This window comes from Hemicordylus capensis, chromosome 1 (genome assembly GCF_027244095.1).
Source record: "Hemicordylus capensis ecotype Gifberg chromosome 1, rHemCap1.1.pri, whole genome shotgun sequence".
Classification (NCBI taxonomy): Eukaryota; Metazoa; Chordata; class Lepidosauria; order Squamata; family Cordylidae; genus Hemicordylus; species Hemicordylus capensis.
In genome coordinates this window covers 447,588,453-447,605,672 of record NC_069657.1, presented here as the reverse complement: position 1 = coordinate 447,605,672, position 17,220 = coordinate 447,588,453, and the positions used below count along the sequence as shown (strand labels likewise).

At 45.5% G+C, this 17,220-nt stretch overlaps 1 protein-coding gene across 9 annotated transcripts in view; it reads right to left on the bottom strand.

The window, feature by feature from the left end:
* Positions 1-14,651: 14,651 nt before the first annotated feature.
* The window catches only part of SANBR (SANT and BTB domain regulator of CSR), a 75,491-nt gene continuing 72,922 nt past the window's right edge, over positions 14,652-17,220 (bottom strand). For 6 of the 9 annotated variants that reach the window (XM_053246925.1, XM_053246897.1, XM_053246915.1 and 3 more), the window contains one exon: positions 15,755-16,911. In XM_053246925.1, the coding sequence (XP_053102900.1) occupies positions 16,875-16,911 (37 nt within the window). In that variant the 3' untranslated portion in view covers positions 15,755-16,874. Of the gene's footprint in view, positions 16,912-17,220 lie in introns of all 9 variants that reach the window. The other 3 variants (XM_053246953.1, XM_053246934.1, XM_053246942.1) reach the window with 1 other exon arrangement.

The window sequence follows — 17,220 nt, the reverse complement described above, 5'->3', positions numbered from 1 at the left end:
TGGGATCGTGGTGGACAGCTCGTTGAAAGTGTTGACTCAATGTGCGGCAGCTGTGAAAAATGCCAATACCATGCTAGGGATCATTAGGAAGGAGATTGAAAATAAAACTGCTGATATTATAATGCCCTTATACAAAACTATGGTGCAGCTACACCTGGAGTACTTCGTACAATTCTGGTCACCACATTAAAAAAAAAAAAGGACATTGTAGAACTGGAAAAGGTGCAAAAGAGGGCAACCAAGATGATCAGGGACCTAGAGCGCTTTTCTTATGAGGCAAGGCTACAACACGTGGGGCTTTTTAGTTTAGAAAAAAGACGTCTGTGGGGAGACATGATAGAAGTCTATAAAATCATGCATGGAGTGGAGAAAGTGGATAGAGAGAAATTCTTCTCCCACTCTTATAACATAGAATGAGGGGTCATCCCATGAAATTGATTGCCGGGAAATCTAGGACCAACAAATGGAAGTACTTTTTCACACAATGCATAATCAACTTGTGGAATTCTCTGCCACAAGATGTGGTGACAGCCAACAACCTGGATGGCTTTAAGAGGGCTTTGGATAACTTTATGGAGGAGAGGTCTATCAACGGCAACTAGTGTGAGGGCTATAGGCCACCTTCAGCCTCAAAGGCAGGATGCCTCTGAGTACCAGTTGCAGGGGAGTAACAGCAGGAGAGTGGGCATGTTCTCAACTCCTGCCTGTAGGCTTCCAGCGGCATCTGGTGGGCCACTGTGCAAAACAGGATGCTGGACTAGATGGGCTTCCTTGGGCCTGATGTTCTTATGTTAAGTGACTGCACGGGCTCTGTGGTCTTCACCCCATTCCGGCTTTCCTCCACATGCAGAGCCCGTGCAATCACGTGAGAGGAGGGGAGGTGGAAGGAGCTCCCCCCTCATCCTGCTGCACTGCACAGCGGTGGGCCGCTGTGCCCAGCTGCAGGGGGAAGGGTGGAGGTGGCCTGGCCACGGAGAGGGGGAAACAGGCAGTTGGGTGGCAGGGATGGGCGCAGCAGAGACTGTGCGCCCATCAGAAACTGCTGCGTGGGGGCCTGGGTGTTTGTGTGCGCGCACGTGTGCACCTTAGAGGGAACAGTGCTCCTGACTTTCCTTTCAGCTTCCTTTTAACCAGTCCCCTAATTTTTGAGATGTTTCCTCTTCTGAAGTCCAACGTATCTGTGTTTGACTTCCTTGATGATTCTCTACTCGCATATATGCTGAATTGGATCACACTATGGTCACTGTTCCGCAATGGTTCTGCAATTCTGACATCTTGCACTAGGTCCTGGGCACCACTCAGGATTAAGTCCAAGTCATCTCTGTGGTTGGTTCTGCGACAAACTGTAAGGCACCAGTCATTTAGCATGTCTAGAAATGTGGTTTCTCTTTCATTACCTGAATGTGAATTTGCCCAGTCTTTGTGGAGGGTAGTTCAAGTCACCCATTATTTCTGCGCTGTCTCGCTTTGACACCTCTCTTATTTGCTTCTCCAACTCCAGGTTGCTCTCAGTGTTTTGATCTGGAGGGCGATAGCACGTCCCTAGTAACACATTTCTGTTTAGTCCTCGCATGGTTACCTATAATGATTCTATGGAGAATGTCCACCTAGGTTTTCTAGCTTGTTGGAATCTAGACCTTGTTTAATATACAGGGCTATTCCTGTCCCTTCTGTAGAGTTTATATCCAAGAATAACAGTGTCGCATTGGTTCTCATCATTCCCAAAGGTTTCTGTTATGCCCCCTGTACAGGCGCGGGCCGTGAACACGCCTCCGGGGGGGAGGGCGGCTTCTTTAAGTGTAAATGGAGCCGGTGCTCTGTACCGCACAGCAGCCCCCGTGGCGGGGAATCGCCTCTGCCACTCACCTGGCCGCTGGTGGGGGCTCGCTTCCATGAGAGCCAGGTAAGCAGTGGAGGTGATTCCCTGCCACGGGGGCTGCTGGGCAGCACGGAGCACCAGCTCCATTTACACTTAAAGAAGCCGCCTGCTGCCCACCGCCTGCCGGGAGGCGCGTTCATGGCCCCTACCTGCCACTATATATATGTCTTCATTAGTAACCAAGTACTCCAGCTCACCCATCTTCACTCGGAGGCTTCTGGCATTGGTATATAGACACATATATGTCGAATCTCTTACCTGGTGTTGGCGTGTGCTATCTCCCTTACTATCATTTGACCAACTGTCATGTGTTCCCTTCTGCCCAAATCCTGGCTCTACTATGTCCCCTTCCGGTTTATCTGAAAAGTGTGCACCCTTACACCTTGGGGGATTTTGCTGGCCAAACCAGATACCACCCAGTTCCTGTCAGCAATAACCCAGGCATTTTAAAAGCTGCTCTGTGACCTTTTTCATTTTACGTCCCAGCAGTCTAGTTCCATTGTGGTTCAAGTGGAGCCCATCCCTTTTGTACAGGCTTTGCTTGCCCCACAATGTATCCCAGTGCTGAACAAATCTAACCCCCCCCCTACTCCCAGCACTACCATCTCATCCACGCATTGAGACACCTCAGCTCTGCCTGTCTTGCTGGCCCTGCATGTGGAACAGGTAGCACTTCAGAGAACACTACCCTGGGGGGGTCCTGGATTTCAGTATGCTACCTTGCAGCCTAAATTTGGCTTCCAGGACTTCCCGCCTGCATTTCCCCACATTGTTGGTGCCAACGTGCACCACAACAGCTGACTCCTCCCTAGCACTGCCTACCTAGATGCAGCGTGACATCCGCAACCTTTGCATCAGGCAGGTATGTCACTATGCTGTATACCCGTGGGTCACAGATCCATCTCGCTATGCCCCTAATGACTGAGTCACCCACTACTAGGAGGCCCCCACCTCCTGGAGGAGTATCCTCTGTGAGAGAGGATATGGGCACATCATCCAAGGAAGAGGTCTCTGCTAAGGGAGTGTTTCCCTCTTCCTCAGATCAATGTCCTCCCCAACCCCCTGCCCCAGACATTTATTCTCCATAACAGCAGAAGTGCCATTATCCTGGGAAAAGGATGCCTCTATCACATCCCTGAGGGTCTCATCTGCATAACTCTTTGCCTCCCTGAGCTTCAGCCACCTTGGCTTCAAGGGAACGAACTTGTTCTCTGAGAGGCAGGCGCTCTTTTCACCAAATACACACCCAGGACTTCTGCTCCTCAGGCAGATAGTCATACATGTAACAGTCGGTGCAATACACTGGGAATCCCCCCCTCCCCCTCTGGCATTCTACATCCATGACTGGTTTGATTGGCTATTTAGAATATATAGGGCTTGTTCACTTGAAGCTACATATTGGGTACATATTGTCAGCTAATTAAAAGTTTTGAGATTTGTCCTCCAAGAAAATTACAGGAGTAGGGTATTACTCACCTTATCCTCATGTTGTATGTGTGATGAAGTGGGGCCGCTTGTGCACTTGCTTACTGATTTCCCTGCTAGATCCCTGCAAAACTCATTAGATATCTGTTTGCAAACTCCTGTTTGCAAACTTCCTCTGGTCTGAGCCTTGTCTTCAAGATCTGCTGGCAATCTGACTCACCGCAGGAATGTGACCCCTCCCACAAGCTGTGTCACTCACCTGGAATTTACCCCCCACTCAGACTAACTGCTGTTCTGTCAAACACACACACTTCCAGTTCTTGAGAGCTGTTCTTCCTTGTTTATACATGCACAAAGGAGGAAATGTTAAGAACCAAAGAAGTGAATTTCATAGCTCCTTGTTCCTGAATCTAGAAGCTGTGCCTGTATAGCCTCAAGTTGCATGCCATCTGAGCCTTCCCCATATGGTTTTACATTCAAGTATGAACAGACTGATTTTATTTAGAGCTATAAGGGCCGGCTTGTCCTCTGGGCATTCATAAATAAGGGGACAGAATGACTGAATATGGCCTTTATTTCAACTATTGAGAGCTTTCTTGTGGGGACCACAATTTGTGAGTTATGAGAACACCAAGTTAGTCATGTAAGTAAGACAGCTCAGAAGCTCCAGCCTCAATATTTAACTTTTCTTTGGCATTGTTTTTGAATTATTGAGCTGATTGTTACTGTCAAACAATAACAGTTAATATATTTCTGCTAATGCCACCCCCCAACCCCAAATCATTTAAATATGTCCCCACACTTATTTTGAAAAGTGTTGCATTCAGCTACTGTATGAGGCAGGAGTGTTCATGGTATTGGAGAAGTATGATGTTTAGAATTTCTTCAAAAAATTGTAAATTACCCTGGAATATACTTGGGGAAAGTATATTCCAGGGTAAAATGCAGTGCATTCAGCTAACTTCAGTGGCAGGATTGTGTATGCAAAATTTGGTATCTGTATGTTATTAGGAAGTATGACTTTATTTTGCACACATTCTTCAATATAATAAATTAGCAGCACTATAGGCAGGTATCCTGCCTGGATCATTGATATTTTACAGAACTGTGTTGCTTGCTCATCCACAGGCAACATGTAATGTAAGCAACTAACTACTACAAAAGGTGTGTGTGTGTGGTCGTGGGGAGCTAGAGGTCTAGAGATCTGAAGTAAGCAACAAAACAAAACAAAAACTGAAAATCATACAAAGATCCATAAATGAGTTTCACCTATCAACCAAATGCTAATCCCCCAAAGTACCTATGGACTTACAATCCATACAACTGCACCAACCCCGTGCTTGAGAGATGTATTTAGTTAGATACTTCTATCCCATTTTTTGGCCCTCAGAAGCAACCCCCACCCCCAATGTCATTCTATAAAAAAATACACATACTGTACTTGTATTATTTATACAAGCATTTATTTAGGTGAGACAAGTCAAAGTGAAGTTAATAAAGAATGAAAACAGGATGGCATGTGGAAAGACCTTGTGAATGACATTAACTAGGGGCTTCCTGCTACAGGAGATCTGTACATATATTAAATGCTACGATGGAGTTTGGCATAGATAGCACTTTCATTATTGTGATGAGTTAGTTTCATTTTTACATACAAAGACCAATCCCAGGATGCTATAAATTTGACAAAAACTTGACATGTTTTACACAGTGTGGTTTTGGATTATCTAAATGCTCACTACAAAACCTTTTTGCATGACCACAGAAAATTATTCACAGCTTCTCAATGTGATGTTACAAAAGATTTTAATGCCAGTGTTGTGGCTGATGCATCACTATACCACATTTTCTTCCACAGTTTAGGGTTGTGGGGCCTGCTTGTGTTACACCACAATGCAAGTGGATTGTGAAAAAAACCCAAACCTTTATTACTTCACAGCTCAGACACTTTTACAGGCTTGTTGCGCTCTGTCTAGGCCAACACCAGAACTATTCTGAGGGGTTCCCCTCCCTTTCCCCAGCGTTTCCTTTTCAAAGTGACAGTACCATATTAACAATTAATATCAACAAAGCCTTAACCAAACTGGATTGCATTTCTTTCTCCCCCCGCCCCTTTTTCTTACATTTATATGCCACTCTTCCTCCAGGGAGCCCAGAGCAGTGTACATGGTTATAGTTAGCCTCACAATAACCCTGTGTGGTAGGTTAGTCCAAGAGATAAATGACTGGCCCAGAGTCACCCAATGAGTTTCAAGCCTGAATGGAGATTTGAACTTGGGTCTCCTCGGTCCTGGTCCAACACTCTAACCACACCACACTGGCTCTCTTGAATTGAAAGGAATTTCAATTCCTTTCACACTCTTCCCCCCACCCACCCCCCAAAACACCAAACCCCACATTTTACATTGGTAAGTATCTTCCAGGATAAATTGCTGGAACCGGACAATAATGTGGCAAGTAACTTTGCAGATAACAAGGAACAGCAATCTGTGTTACAGTTGAAGGAAGGCGCTGTTAGGAGGGCATTTCTAACTGGTCATAGCTCAATACAATTGGGGCCTGTTCCTCTCTTACTGGACAACCTGCCACATTTGGGTGACATCCAGCAGACTCCATCTCCTCCCCACACTCAGGTGCAGGAGAGGATTCCAACCTTTCTACACCTTCTTCAGGTAAATCTCTAGGCTGCTCTATGTGTTGTAAAGGTCAGGGGTGACAGGAGTAAGCTCTAGTTCAACAGGAGAGAAAAGATTTGTGCATTTGGGTCTAGAGTGCCATCCACCATGTATCCTGTATTTGGTAGAGGAGTATAATATAGATAGTCTTCATCATCTGAAGAGTTGGAGTCAGTGTCCGACTCACTAGAGCTGGGATACACAGAATGCTTGTGGTGGTTTGATTTCTTGTGTAACTAATGTATGGGTGACTGAAACTTGCTCCTGTGGTAAAAAGTGGCAGGGATGTCATAGATTACAATGAAGGACCCTAATGTCCCTATTGCCATTTTCCTCTTGCACTGCATGTACTGGGCCATCACCTCTCCTCTGGACTGGAGCACGGCATGTATTTTGTCTTCACAATAATCTCATTTCAGCAGGGCCACCTCTTTCAGAAAGATTCCCTGGTCATTACAATGTTTCCCCCAGAGAGCAGATGTTTGGGAATATTGTGATGCCATTTTGTATGCTTCTTTCATGGATCATCACCGTGCTGCCATCACATGTCACAGCCCAGTCTTGATTAGCCCCATGATTTTTAAGTTTAACCACTGCCACCAAGTAGACTTTTAGCCTTTCTCTGATTGAGTCTACTAAAAAACAGCCTTCCAACATCTGTTGCATTAAAAATTAAGTAGTATGGTAAAGGCTTTAGGAATGGGGTGGAGAAAACAGACAAAAGCTACAGATGTTTAAAATATAAACAATAAATTTTACTTTGAAAACAGTTCAATTTAAAAAACAGTTCCTTTGGAAGATTTAGTACCAAAACAGCAACTAAATGAACACAAGGAAGAAATTGATATGTGATTAAAATGCACCCAAACTGAACTAACACTAGGCCCTAACTTCAGAGTCCTTACAATCACCTCAGCTTCACCAGCAAACCTGGCTTGTCTCTTGTTTAGCCTTAGGCCCTGCTCTCACTTTACAGTTCTGGGTTTCAATCCCAGACCTCAGGTTAGTGATTCAACTCTCCAGAGAAATAAACTCTCTCCTAGTGATTCTTCAGCTCTTGCTGTCAGCAACTGTTTTCAGTTCTTCTTTCACACTCCAGCTCTGCAACTCTTTCCAGCTCTGATTTTCACTTGATTTCACTCTAACTCTGACTCTTCAGTTCTCCAACTTGAGCTGCACTCTACAATTCTGCTGAAGGCAGCCTCCTTATATTCTCTAACTTCCCTCCAGTATTTCCAACCATCCAATCCACACAAGTTCTCTCCATTTTAAAAAACATACCCAAATAAAATCAAACTTCCACTTCCCTGAAAAATTTAATGGTCAAACTCTTCTCCCTCCCAAACCAAACTGTAAAATAGAAGCCATGAACTTTTGACTTAAACACAGTGAATAGACAATTGTAACATAGAAGTTATTCACACACACAGCAGAAACCAGGCTAAGGGACCCATGGCTACCCCACCTATGTAGGCTCCCTGTTAAACAAGATTAGGAGAGCAAGCACTCTCCTAACCCCATTTTACTGGTTGTGTGTCTGCTGCAGCCATGGCGGGCACACTCGGGGGCAGAGGGGAGCTCCCAGTAATGCACTGCACCCTCATGCGGTGCATTACTGAGGCTCTAAGGAGTGGGCCATCATACGGCAGTGCTTCCCTGCACCCGAAACTTGGAGCTGCCGGGCGAGGCATGGGAAAGCCGCAGGCAATCCACCCGCCCAAGGAAGGGTGAGAGATGGTCTGCGGGGAGGGTCGGGAAAACCTGCTCTCTCCGCAGACCGCATAGAAGCATGAGAAGAGTGCCGAAGTATTCTATTAAAAAAAGAGGTTTAGGCCTCATTCCTTCACAACTTCATCTGTTGTTTTTGTCTGTCTATATAAATTTTGTGGTCGTCTTATGCTTGGCGAAACCCCAAATTCAGTGTCGATTGGTAAGTGTGATGATCTCCCAAACAAGAAATAAAAGGGAGAGAATCCAGTGGCTTCATGCTGTGTACAATTGTAGGCAGGGACCACTTGTTAAGGGAGTTTTTCCAATTGGCCTTTTGTTTCTCTGGCAAAGTGTGTAACAGAGCCAGCAGGGTACAATTCATTCTCTCTACTTGACCATTACCTTGGGGATGATATGGTATAGTATGGGAGGAGCTGATGTTGCTATAATGCTGAAGTCTTTTGAAAACTTGGCTGCTTCAATCTGGCAGGGAGACTGTAGAAGGTGGCCTAGTTAATATCATAAATGCATTACTGAGGGAGGGTCTGGTGCCTCCTTGTTTGAAGGAGGCAATGATGAGACCACATCTTAAGAAGCCTTCCCTGGACCCCTTAACAATGGATAGTTATAAGCCAGTCTCTAATTTCTCTTAGTAGGGCAAGGTGATTGAAAGGGTGGTGGCCAACCAGCTCCAGGTGGTTTTGGAGGAAGCTGATTACCTAGACCCATTTCAAACTGGCTTTGGAGCTGGCTATGGGGCTGAGACAGTCTTGGTTGGCCAGATGGCTGACCTCTACTGGGGAATCAACAGAGGGAGTGTGACTCTGCTGTTTCTTCTGGATCTCTTGGCAGTATTCAATACCATAAACCATGGTATCCTGGCTCACCTGGAGGATTTGGGGATAGGAGGTACTGTTTTGCAGTGGTTCCACTCCTATCTCTCAGGTAGATTCCAGATGGTGGAGCTTAGTGACATCATTAGTTTTGGTGCTGGGTGTTATCAGTATGCTGATAACACCCAAATCTACTTCTCCTTTTCATCTTCATCATCAGGACATGGCCTTCATTTCCTAAATGCCTACCAACAGGCAGTAATGGGCTGAATGAGGGATAATGAAACTGAATCCAAGCAAGATGGAGGTGCTCATTGTGGGGCTCGGAATTTGAGGGATGAGTTAGAGCTTCCTGTGCTGGATGTGGTTGCACTCCCCCAGAAGGAACAGGTGCGCAGCTTGTGAGTATTCCTGGACCCAGGCCTCACCTTGATATCTCAGGTGGAGGCTATGGCCAGGAGTGCTTTCTATTAGCTTTGGCCAATTCAACAGCTGGGTCAATTCCTTGAAGAAGATGATCTCAAAACAGTGGTGCATCAGCTGGTAACTTCTAGGCTTGACTGTCGCAATGAGTTCTACATGGGGCTGCCTTTGTACGTAGTTTAGGTCTGTGTTACCTTAGAGAGCGCCTTCTTCTGCATGATCCCCACCACACGTTAAGGTCATCCGAGGAGGTCCGTCTCCAGTTACCACTGGTATATCAGGTTGCAACTCAAAGGCAGGCCTTCTCTGTAGCTGCTCCTGGGCTGTGGAATGCACTCCCTGCAGAAATCCGTGATCTGAATTCATTATTGGCCTTCAGGAGAGCCCTTAAGACCTATCTGTTTGTGCGCCAAAGCCTTATGCTGTAGGATGTAACATTTCAGGATCTGCTCTCTGGGCTGCTTGGAGTTCATCCCATGAGATGGGATGCAACATACAGTCTACGCCTTCCTCAAACTCATCCACAACTACTGGATTGCAGGTCACAGCCGTCACCCAAGATATAGTGCACTCTTCCTTCCTATCTGCGACTTGCAAAATGGCATCCACAATAGCAGTAGTTGTTTCTTGTTAACTGCCCATACCAATAGGCATCCTAGATATCATCAGCATCCACATTTGATTTTCCGGTGCAATACTTTGTGCTGAAATTAAAATCAGTCAGTTATTCTATTCATTGATGAGTTGTGGCATTGTCTTGCAAAAGGAAAAATATATGTTAATTAGTTATCACTATACACCGAGAAAGAGGGGACATAATGTAGTCTTGGAACTTGTCTGTGACTGCCCACTTCAGGGCCATACGCACTAGTTTCCCTGAGTGCATATGATATCCCCTGCTTGGCTTGGCACTCATCCAGTGAGTACCAAGCCTTCTGCCCTAGGAGAAGGTGGTCTGGAACAAAACAAAGGTAACATGAGCTCTTGTGCTCTGTCAAATAGAGAATTCACCTTGAGGGTGACAGTAGGATCAGGTCATAAGAACAGCCCTGCTGGATCAGGCCCAAGGAAGCCCATCTAGTCCTGCATCCTGTTTCACACAGTGGCCCACCAGATGCTGCTGGAAGCCTACAGGCAGGAGCTGAGCGCATGCCCTACAACTGGCAAAAGGGGGAAAAAACTGGTCGTAGAGGAACATCATCAGGATAAAGCAGGCACAGGTCCTTGCATATAGACAGTGCCCCCAGCAAAGACACCCTTCGCGTGGATGTGATTGAAATTAAAAAGGCAACCTTGTAATTTAGGAATCTAAGGGAAATTAAATGAATAGGCTCAAGAGGTTACTTGGACAGAGGCTGTAAGACCAGATTGAGGTCCCAGGTGGGAAACCTATGCACTGTGGGTGGGTTGAGATTTGAAGCTCCCCTCAATAAATCTTTAAAGTAGGTGTAAGAAGCAAGGATGGGATCATGGGGTCACCCTAACCCTTGCCATGCTAGTAGTGAGGAAATGGCAGCTACCTGGTATTTCAGAGTATTTGGACAAATGCCAATGTGGGGCTACGAGGATAACTTCCACATGAAGAGCACGGATCTTGCGAATCACCAGAGGTAAGATGGCTATTGGAGGGAAGGCGTAAATCAGACCTGCTGGCCATGGTGTTGTGAGAGCATCTGCTCCCTCATAGTGGTAATGTGACAGAAACAGAGGCAACTTGGCATTTGTTAGGGAGGCGAAGATATCCATGACTGGCTTTCTGAACTGTAGAGTTAATGGATTGAATCCCTAAGCACTGAGTGCCCACTCGTCTTGGCTGACCGGAGTTCTGCTCAACCAGTCTGCTATGGTGTGTAATTCTCCCTTTATGTGGTCTGCTCTTACTTTAAGGCCTATACTCTCTCTCTCTCTCTCTCTTTACTCTCTTCCTTGTCATCAATGTGCCAGTGGCACCTGCTGTAGCAGATATTGGCAAATACTACCTCAGAGATCCCAGTGGAGTCTCATCCCACCCCAGACTCTCCTCTAGGGGTTCCTGTTATGGACCAGGATCCTGAGGAAGATGGGGAATAGCCAGATGATCAAACCAACAATTATTTTGCCAATTCTCAGAGGCTATTTATCTCCAAGGACTTCTCTTACTTGCTGAGCAAAGCTATTTCCACCTTAGGGCTACAGCTGCTCCCCTATCAGGAGGACACCCACCACCCCAACAGGCATTAGTATTTTCAAAAGTAAAGCCAAAAGACAATAATTTCCCCTTTCCAGAGCTAATTGTCAATAGGTTAAACAGGAAACCCTGTCCAGTCACTAACAAATTTTATTTGGTATCTCCTGAGACTATGGAATTACTCAAAGTACCACCCACTGATGCCCCCATGGTGGCACTCCTGTCAGGTGCCGTGCTTTCTAAGGATAACAATAATTCTTTTAGGGATGCATCTGATTAAAAAAATAGAATCAGCGCTAAGGAATATGAATCTGCATAATTATCTATATGCTCTTCATCAGCAGCTTCAGCTATGGCTTGAGCATCCCTATTACGGGTAGATGAGTTGTTACAAAATCCACCCACTGAACCCGTTCACCTGAGACTGCTAAAATTTGGAAAGCACCAGCTTCTGTGGATAATGCTATTTTAGTTTCTCTGCCCACTTCACAGTGTCCACTGTGGTCACGAGGCACAGCTTATGGTTAAAGCACTGGCAAGTAGATTCCATTTCTAGGTCTAACCTAACTTCAGTTCCCTTACAGACTCATACCTGCTAAAGCACATATCAGCAGGCAGGGCAGAATGTGCTCTGGAACCCTCCACAGGGAAGCATGCAAGATACTATCTTGAGCAGAGCACAACCGCACCTGCAGGCCTTGTAGGTAGAACACCTGACAGGACGGGTCAGTGTAGTGAACGAATGGTTCAGCAGGACATCAGTGCAAGATGCAGAATGGTAACTGCGCCCTCAAGTCTTTCATCAGGTGATGAGATTTGGGAAGCCCCACGTGGACCTGTTTGTAACACAAAAGAATGCTCCAACAAAGAGATTCTTCGCAAGACACCCTTGTCCAACAGCAATAGGCACGGAGTGCCCATTGGCCAGAGGGCCTCCTATATGTCCGCGGCTATCCCTTCTGCACAGGTTGAAGAAGATTGTCAGAGGGTGCAGAACTAATTGTTGTTGCACCTCATTCAGTGAGGCACCCTTAGTTCCCAGAGCTTCTCAGTCCATCCAACCACAGTGGTGGCTGTCTATCAGGAAAGACATTTTGCCTCAGGGACCCATTTTTCATCCTCAGCCAGGTCTGTTGTCTATCTGTTGGCTGAGTGACAAGACCTGGAATTGATGGGGTACCCTAAGGTGGTCCTAAGTACTCTCCTGTCCTCACATAAATCTTCCACCAACAGGGCCTACAGCAGCTTGTGGAAAGCATTCCTGTCTTGGCAAGAGAGCAGGGGCTTTCCAATTCTGATTTTAATGTCAAGGAAGTTGACATTTCAAGTTGTTTTTAGTTGCCATCACATTGGCTAGAAGGGTCTTTGAGGTGAGAGCCCTTTCAGTGGACACACAGCTGGGCATTTTCCACAAGGATAAAATGCTGCTCTATCCTGATCCTTCCTTTGGCTAAAACAAACTATTCCATAGATCCCAGGAACATTCCCTTCCATCATTCTACCCAAACTCTATGCATCCTCAGGAGCACCGGTGACACACCTTCAGTGTGCAGAGGTCCCTCCATTTTTATTTGGTCAGAACCAAATTCATTTGAAAGCCAAAATATCTATGTGGAGAGTTCTTTGGGAAAGGTGTCTTCAGCCACAATCTCTAGGTGGCTTACGGGGTGCATCTTCATGGCCTATAAAGCAACCTCCAGCTAGGGTTACAGCTCACTCTCTAAGGGAGGCTAACCACCTTTATCAATTCACCTGGATAAGTTCTCAAATGGTCATGTCATCACTCTCTTCAAGTGAGCTCTTGGTATTCCTTTAGGGATCTGCACAAATCAATTGGCACATCCATTTGGCAGCCCACCAAATCATTTTGGGAGAGTGGGGAACAGTTCCTTTTAATCATGAGTAAAGCAGGTCCTTACCTGCTCCTCCACTGCCCCACCACTTCTCTGAGCATGGTGCAGCATCACTCAGAAGTATGCACATGGCCACAGGGCTTCACCAAGCAGCCTGCGTGTGGCAACCATGTAAATCCCGCCATGCATGGACTTCAGAGCAGTGCTGTGCCGTGCCTGGAAAGGCAGCAGAACAGGTGAGGATCTGCTTTATTCATGCTTAAAAGGTACCACACTCGACCCTGCTGAAACATTTGTGCACATCTCTTCATTTCTTCAAGAGAGTTTGGACAAGGGATTCCAGCCAACCTTTAACACACCAGGCTTCTTGTTTAACTTTATTGTCTACTGATGTTCCAGAGGTTCTGGTCTCCAGGCATCCTCTACGACATAGATTTCTTAAGTAAGACTCATTCCAGATCCATCATTTGTACCAAAGGTAAATTCGGTTTTCCGGAAGTGGCCAGAAACAGAGATTGAGCATGCGCGACAAATGGGTGCAAGTGCAATTGCTACTTCCGGCCACTTCTAGTTGATGAGGGCAACGGGGCAGCAGGGAGGAATGCTGCCGCCCCAAGGGGCTTGAAAATAACAGAGCGCCGGCAGGAGAAATGCGGCAGGAGTAACCCTCCCCTGCCCTTAAAGTACCACCCCCGCCAGCACCAACCCCCACCCCCCACCTGAAATGTTGTCGAGGCCTTTATAATGGCCTCCAAAACGTTTCAGGCTCAAGCCTAATAGGAAGAAAGGTAGTTTACATAAGCCCAGTCTGACTGGAGCAAGTGGGAGTAACAACCCCAAAGTGGATAGAAAGAACTCTTCGTGGTAGGTCCAGTGTTCTTACTTATGAACGTATGAAGTTGCCTTATACAGAAGTCAGACCACTAGTGCATCTACCCCAGTACTGTCTGTGCTGGCTGGCAGTTCTCAAAGACTCAGGTAGAGATCTTCTTGTAGGCCTGCAATAGAGGTCTATTTAAAATGGGGATTCCATCTGGGATCATACACATCTAGGGATGTACTCTACCATTGACGTATGGCCCATTTCCAATTTCACAGGACTCATCTTCTACCTGGTTTCAAAGGGTCCGCAGGAGGCTAGCATGACAGCGATAAAGTCAACTTTGAATATTCTTTCTCCATAGTGGATGGAAGGTATTCTGCCCCCATTGGTTTACATTGTATTCCTCTTGGATAGCAACTATAGGAGGTAGATTTTTTACTTCCAGATTCATTTATTTCTTTGCATTTCAGTTTCCTCTCCTCCTTGAGTTCTCCATACCTTTCTGTTCTGTATGGCCTTCCAGCATCACTATAAAACAGTGATATAAACATATGGAGCTTTGTTAGACCTGCAACTGTGGAGTGGCTAACACCTACAGGATTCTTGCAAGCTGGCAATGTGCATGCTTATCTCCATGGAGCAAGTGGGAGGTACAACCTGTTGAAGAAGGGGTTCACTATATAGAGAGAGTATCTCTCTTTTTGTCTAGTAACAACCCAAACGTTCCAACTGGCTCAGAGTTCATAACTCCAATTAAAAATGTGTATTATTTTACCTACAAAACACCATAGGCATTTATCTTCCATCACATGGAGAACACTTAAAGGAAGCAGGTGTCCGAATAGGAAAAGATAAAACAAAACTTCCCAGTACAATGCATGTACTGCATGTTTTAATTGGTTTTATATTGTGAACTGCCCAGAGCCTTTTTCTGTATGGGGTGGTATATAAATTTAAATAAATACATATATACATACATACCAGGAATGGTTGGGGGGAAGATGTGAGGGCAGAGCAGTTATATGACAAAAGGAGAAGAAAAACATATTCCAACTAGCACCTGTCTACAAAAACTTGTCATAAGAGAAACCCTATTGGGGAATAATTTTGAAAAAAAATTGTCAGGTAAAAAGTGATAACACAGTATGTTTTATGTTTATAACAATCAGTTGTATGCACTTTTATTTAGGAAGTAAACAATAAACTTGACACTATAAATTGGGCTTTTTTCCTTGGTGATTGCAATTGCCAGTTTAAAATCACCCTGATTTAAATCAATCCACCTGTGGTTTCTTGTACTCAAGGTTAATCAAGACAGATTCAAAAGCAGACTGATAGCCAAAGACCTCCATGCACAAAATGCCTCTGCAAAAATGATCTTTGTATTTTCTCACCAAGAACCCGTGGGTTATTCATTTTTTCCAAATATAAGTCCCCACACTCCCACTTTAAGAGGTACGGGCTTTCTAGCAAGTCATGCACAGAAACTGTTTCTGGACTGTCAAGCACTTTCTGGGCGGGAGGTGGGGGTGGTGCTGGATAATTTTTTAGAGGATCCCTGGATCACACAGTCAAGAGGAGGCAGCTGAAATGCTCTCTTGCCCTTCTTTCCTCCACAGGAAGCATCAGCCGTCTCACCAGTTTTCATCTTGGCAAACAGCAAGGGAGTAGAGTTTACAATTGCCAGCAGAGGAATGCACAGGGGAGCAGCTGTGTGAGGACTTTCTAATTGACTTGTGGCAAGGAAGCTATTGAACTGCGGGTTCTAGGCAGGTGCAGGTTCCAGCCTTGGGTGAGGACGACGCGCGAAAATACGGTTGACGACCACATGCGTGGACACACTCCAGCAAGATTCACAGTAGCAGAGGAGCCTGCTCACCCAAAATTGCAGATAATCAAAATGACCAAAAGGATTATTCTGTATAGAAACAGAATCTGATAGAAAAATGGAAACAAAAACGAAAAACATGCTCAGGATGCAACTGTATGTCCAATAAACATCACTAACACTTGGCCGGCATTCAATGTATGGCCCAGAGCTGGGGCCACAGCAGACAAGCAAAGCCTCCAGGTCCCCCCTCCCCACCCACATCCTGACAGAGGCATAGTCAAATCTATCTCTGACTTTAAATGTGCTTAAGATAAATCACAGAGTGCCTTTTCCATGATACTGTTTCAGGAACTGAAACCCATAAAACCTGCCCGCAATGGACTTACATTTGGTCCTGCACCAAAGGGTACCGTAGGAGGTGATTGTAGAGACAAGAGCAGGTCGTATCATTCATTACTTGTATGTACTAGAGGATTCTCTCATGTTAAATTGGTCCCTCAAAAAAAGCAGCAGCATCTCTTCCTTTAGCACTGATGGCAGCAAAGCATGAGCTTAGGAAGAGCTTTAATGTGTCCACGGCCCTCCCCTCCCCCACTAGCACTGACATCTTTGTACTACATCCAGCTTTCTGCCCAAAGCAGCCTGCATTACAGGCAAATACTGCAGAAGGTGGCGCAAAGTGGTGATGAAGTGGCATATTCCAACTGAAATGCTCTCTCAGGATGAGAACGAGACCAGAGTGGGTGGGGTCAGGTTGGGTATACATGAGATGCAAAGGCATCAGCCTCCACAGAGTTCCCCCTACAGCCAAATCAGCACAAGCAAGATTTGCGTGAGCTATTCTAGTACAATGCAAGACTTAATTAGAACTATGCACTCAACAGATGAGGCAGATTTTTAAAAGCCAACGGTTGGTTCAGTCCCAAAGTTCAGAAACAAATGAGTATGAAACTCACCACAGTTTGTTAGCACCACTCCTTCCACCCCTCAGCAAACTGAGGGTTTTAAAAGTTATTTTGCAGGTTTATAAATGCACCATTGCTTAGGAAAAAGTGCACTTTGTTTAATATAAGAAATGGTGTATTTACAACTTGAACATACAAGGAAATCATCCTCCACACACACTCTACATGGCATACAGTAATAAATAAGTCACTTAAAAGGTTCAGGAAGAGGCACCCCCGGGTTCTGGCATCCACTGCAGTCCCCAGAGGCAGGAAAGTGCTTTGGCTTCTGTTCAGGAGTTGTCTTGTTTCTACGTGGGACGACCAAGGGCAAAGCGACTTTTCGCCCTAGATTTAGAGAAATATATAAAAAGGACATTCACAGCTATCTTTGTCGACATGTTAATTGCCAGTAGTGGCCAATTACAGCGGTATAGCTGCAAATTCAGAAGTGCAGCTGCTCTCCATCCATGACAGCCCCATAGCCACACCCATCCCACTTGGATAGATGCAATAGGGTTTTTTTTGGGGGGGGGAATAACAAGAAGTCAAGGATATGCAATCGTATACCGACTTACCTAGAGGTAACCCCCACTGAATAATATTGATATTATTCCAATGGGTCCACTCTAAACATCCAGATCAGTGGATGGAAGA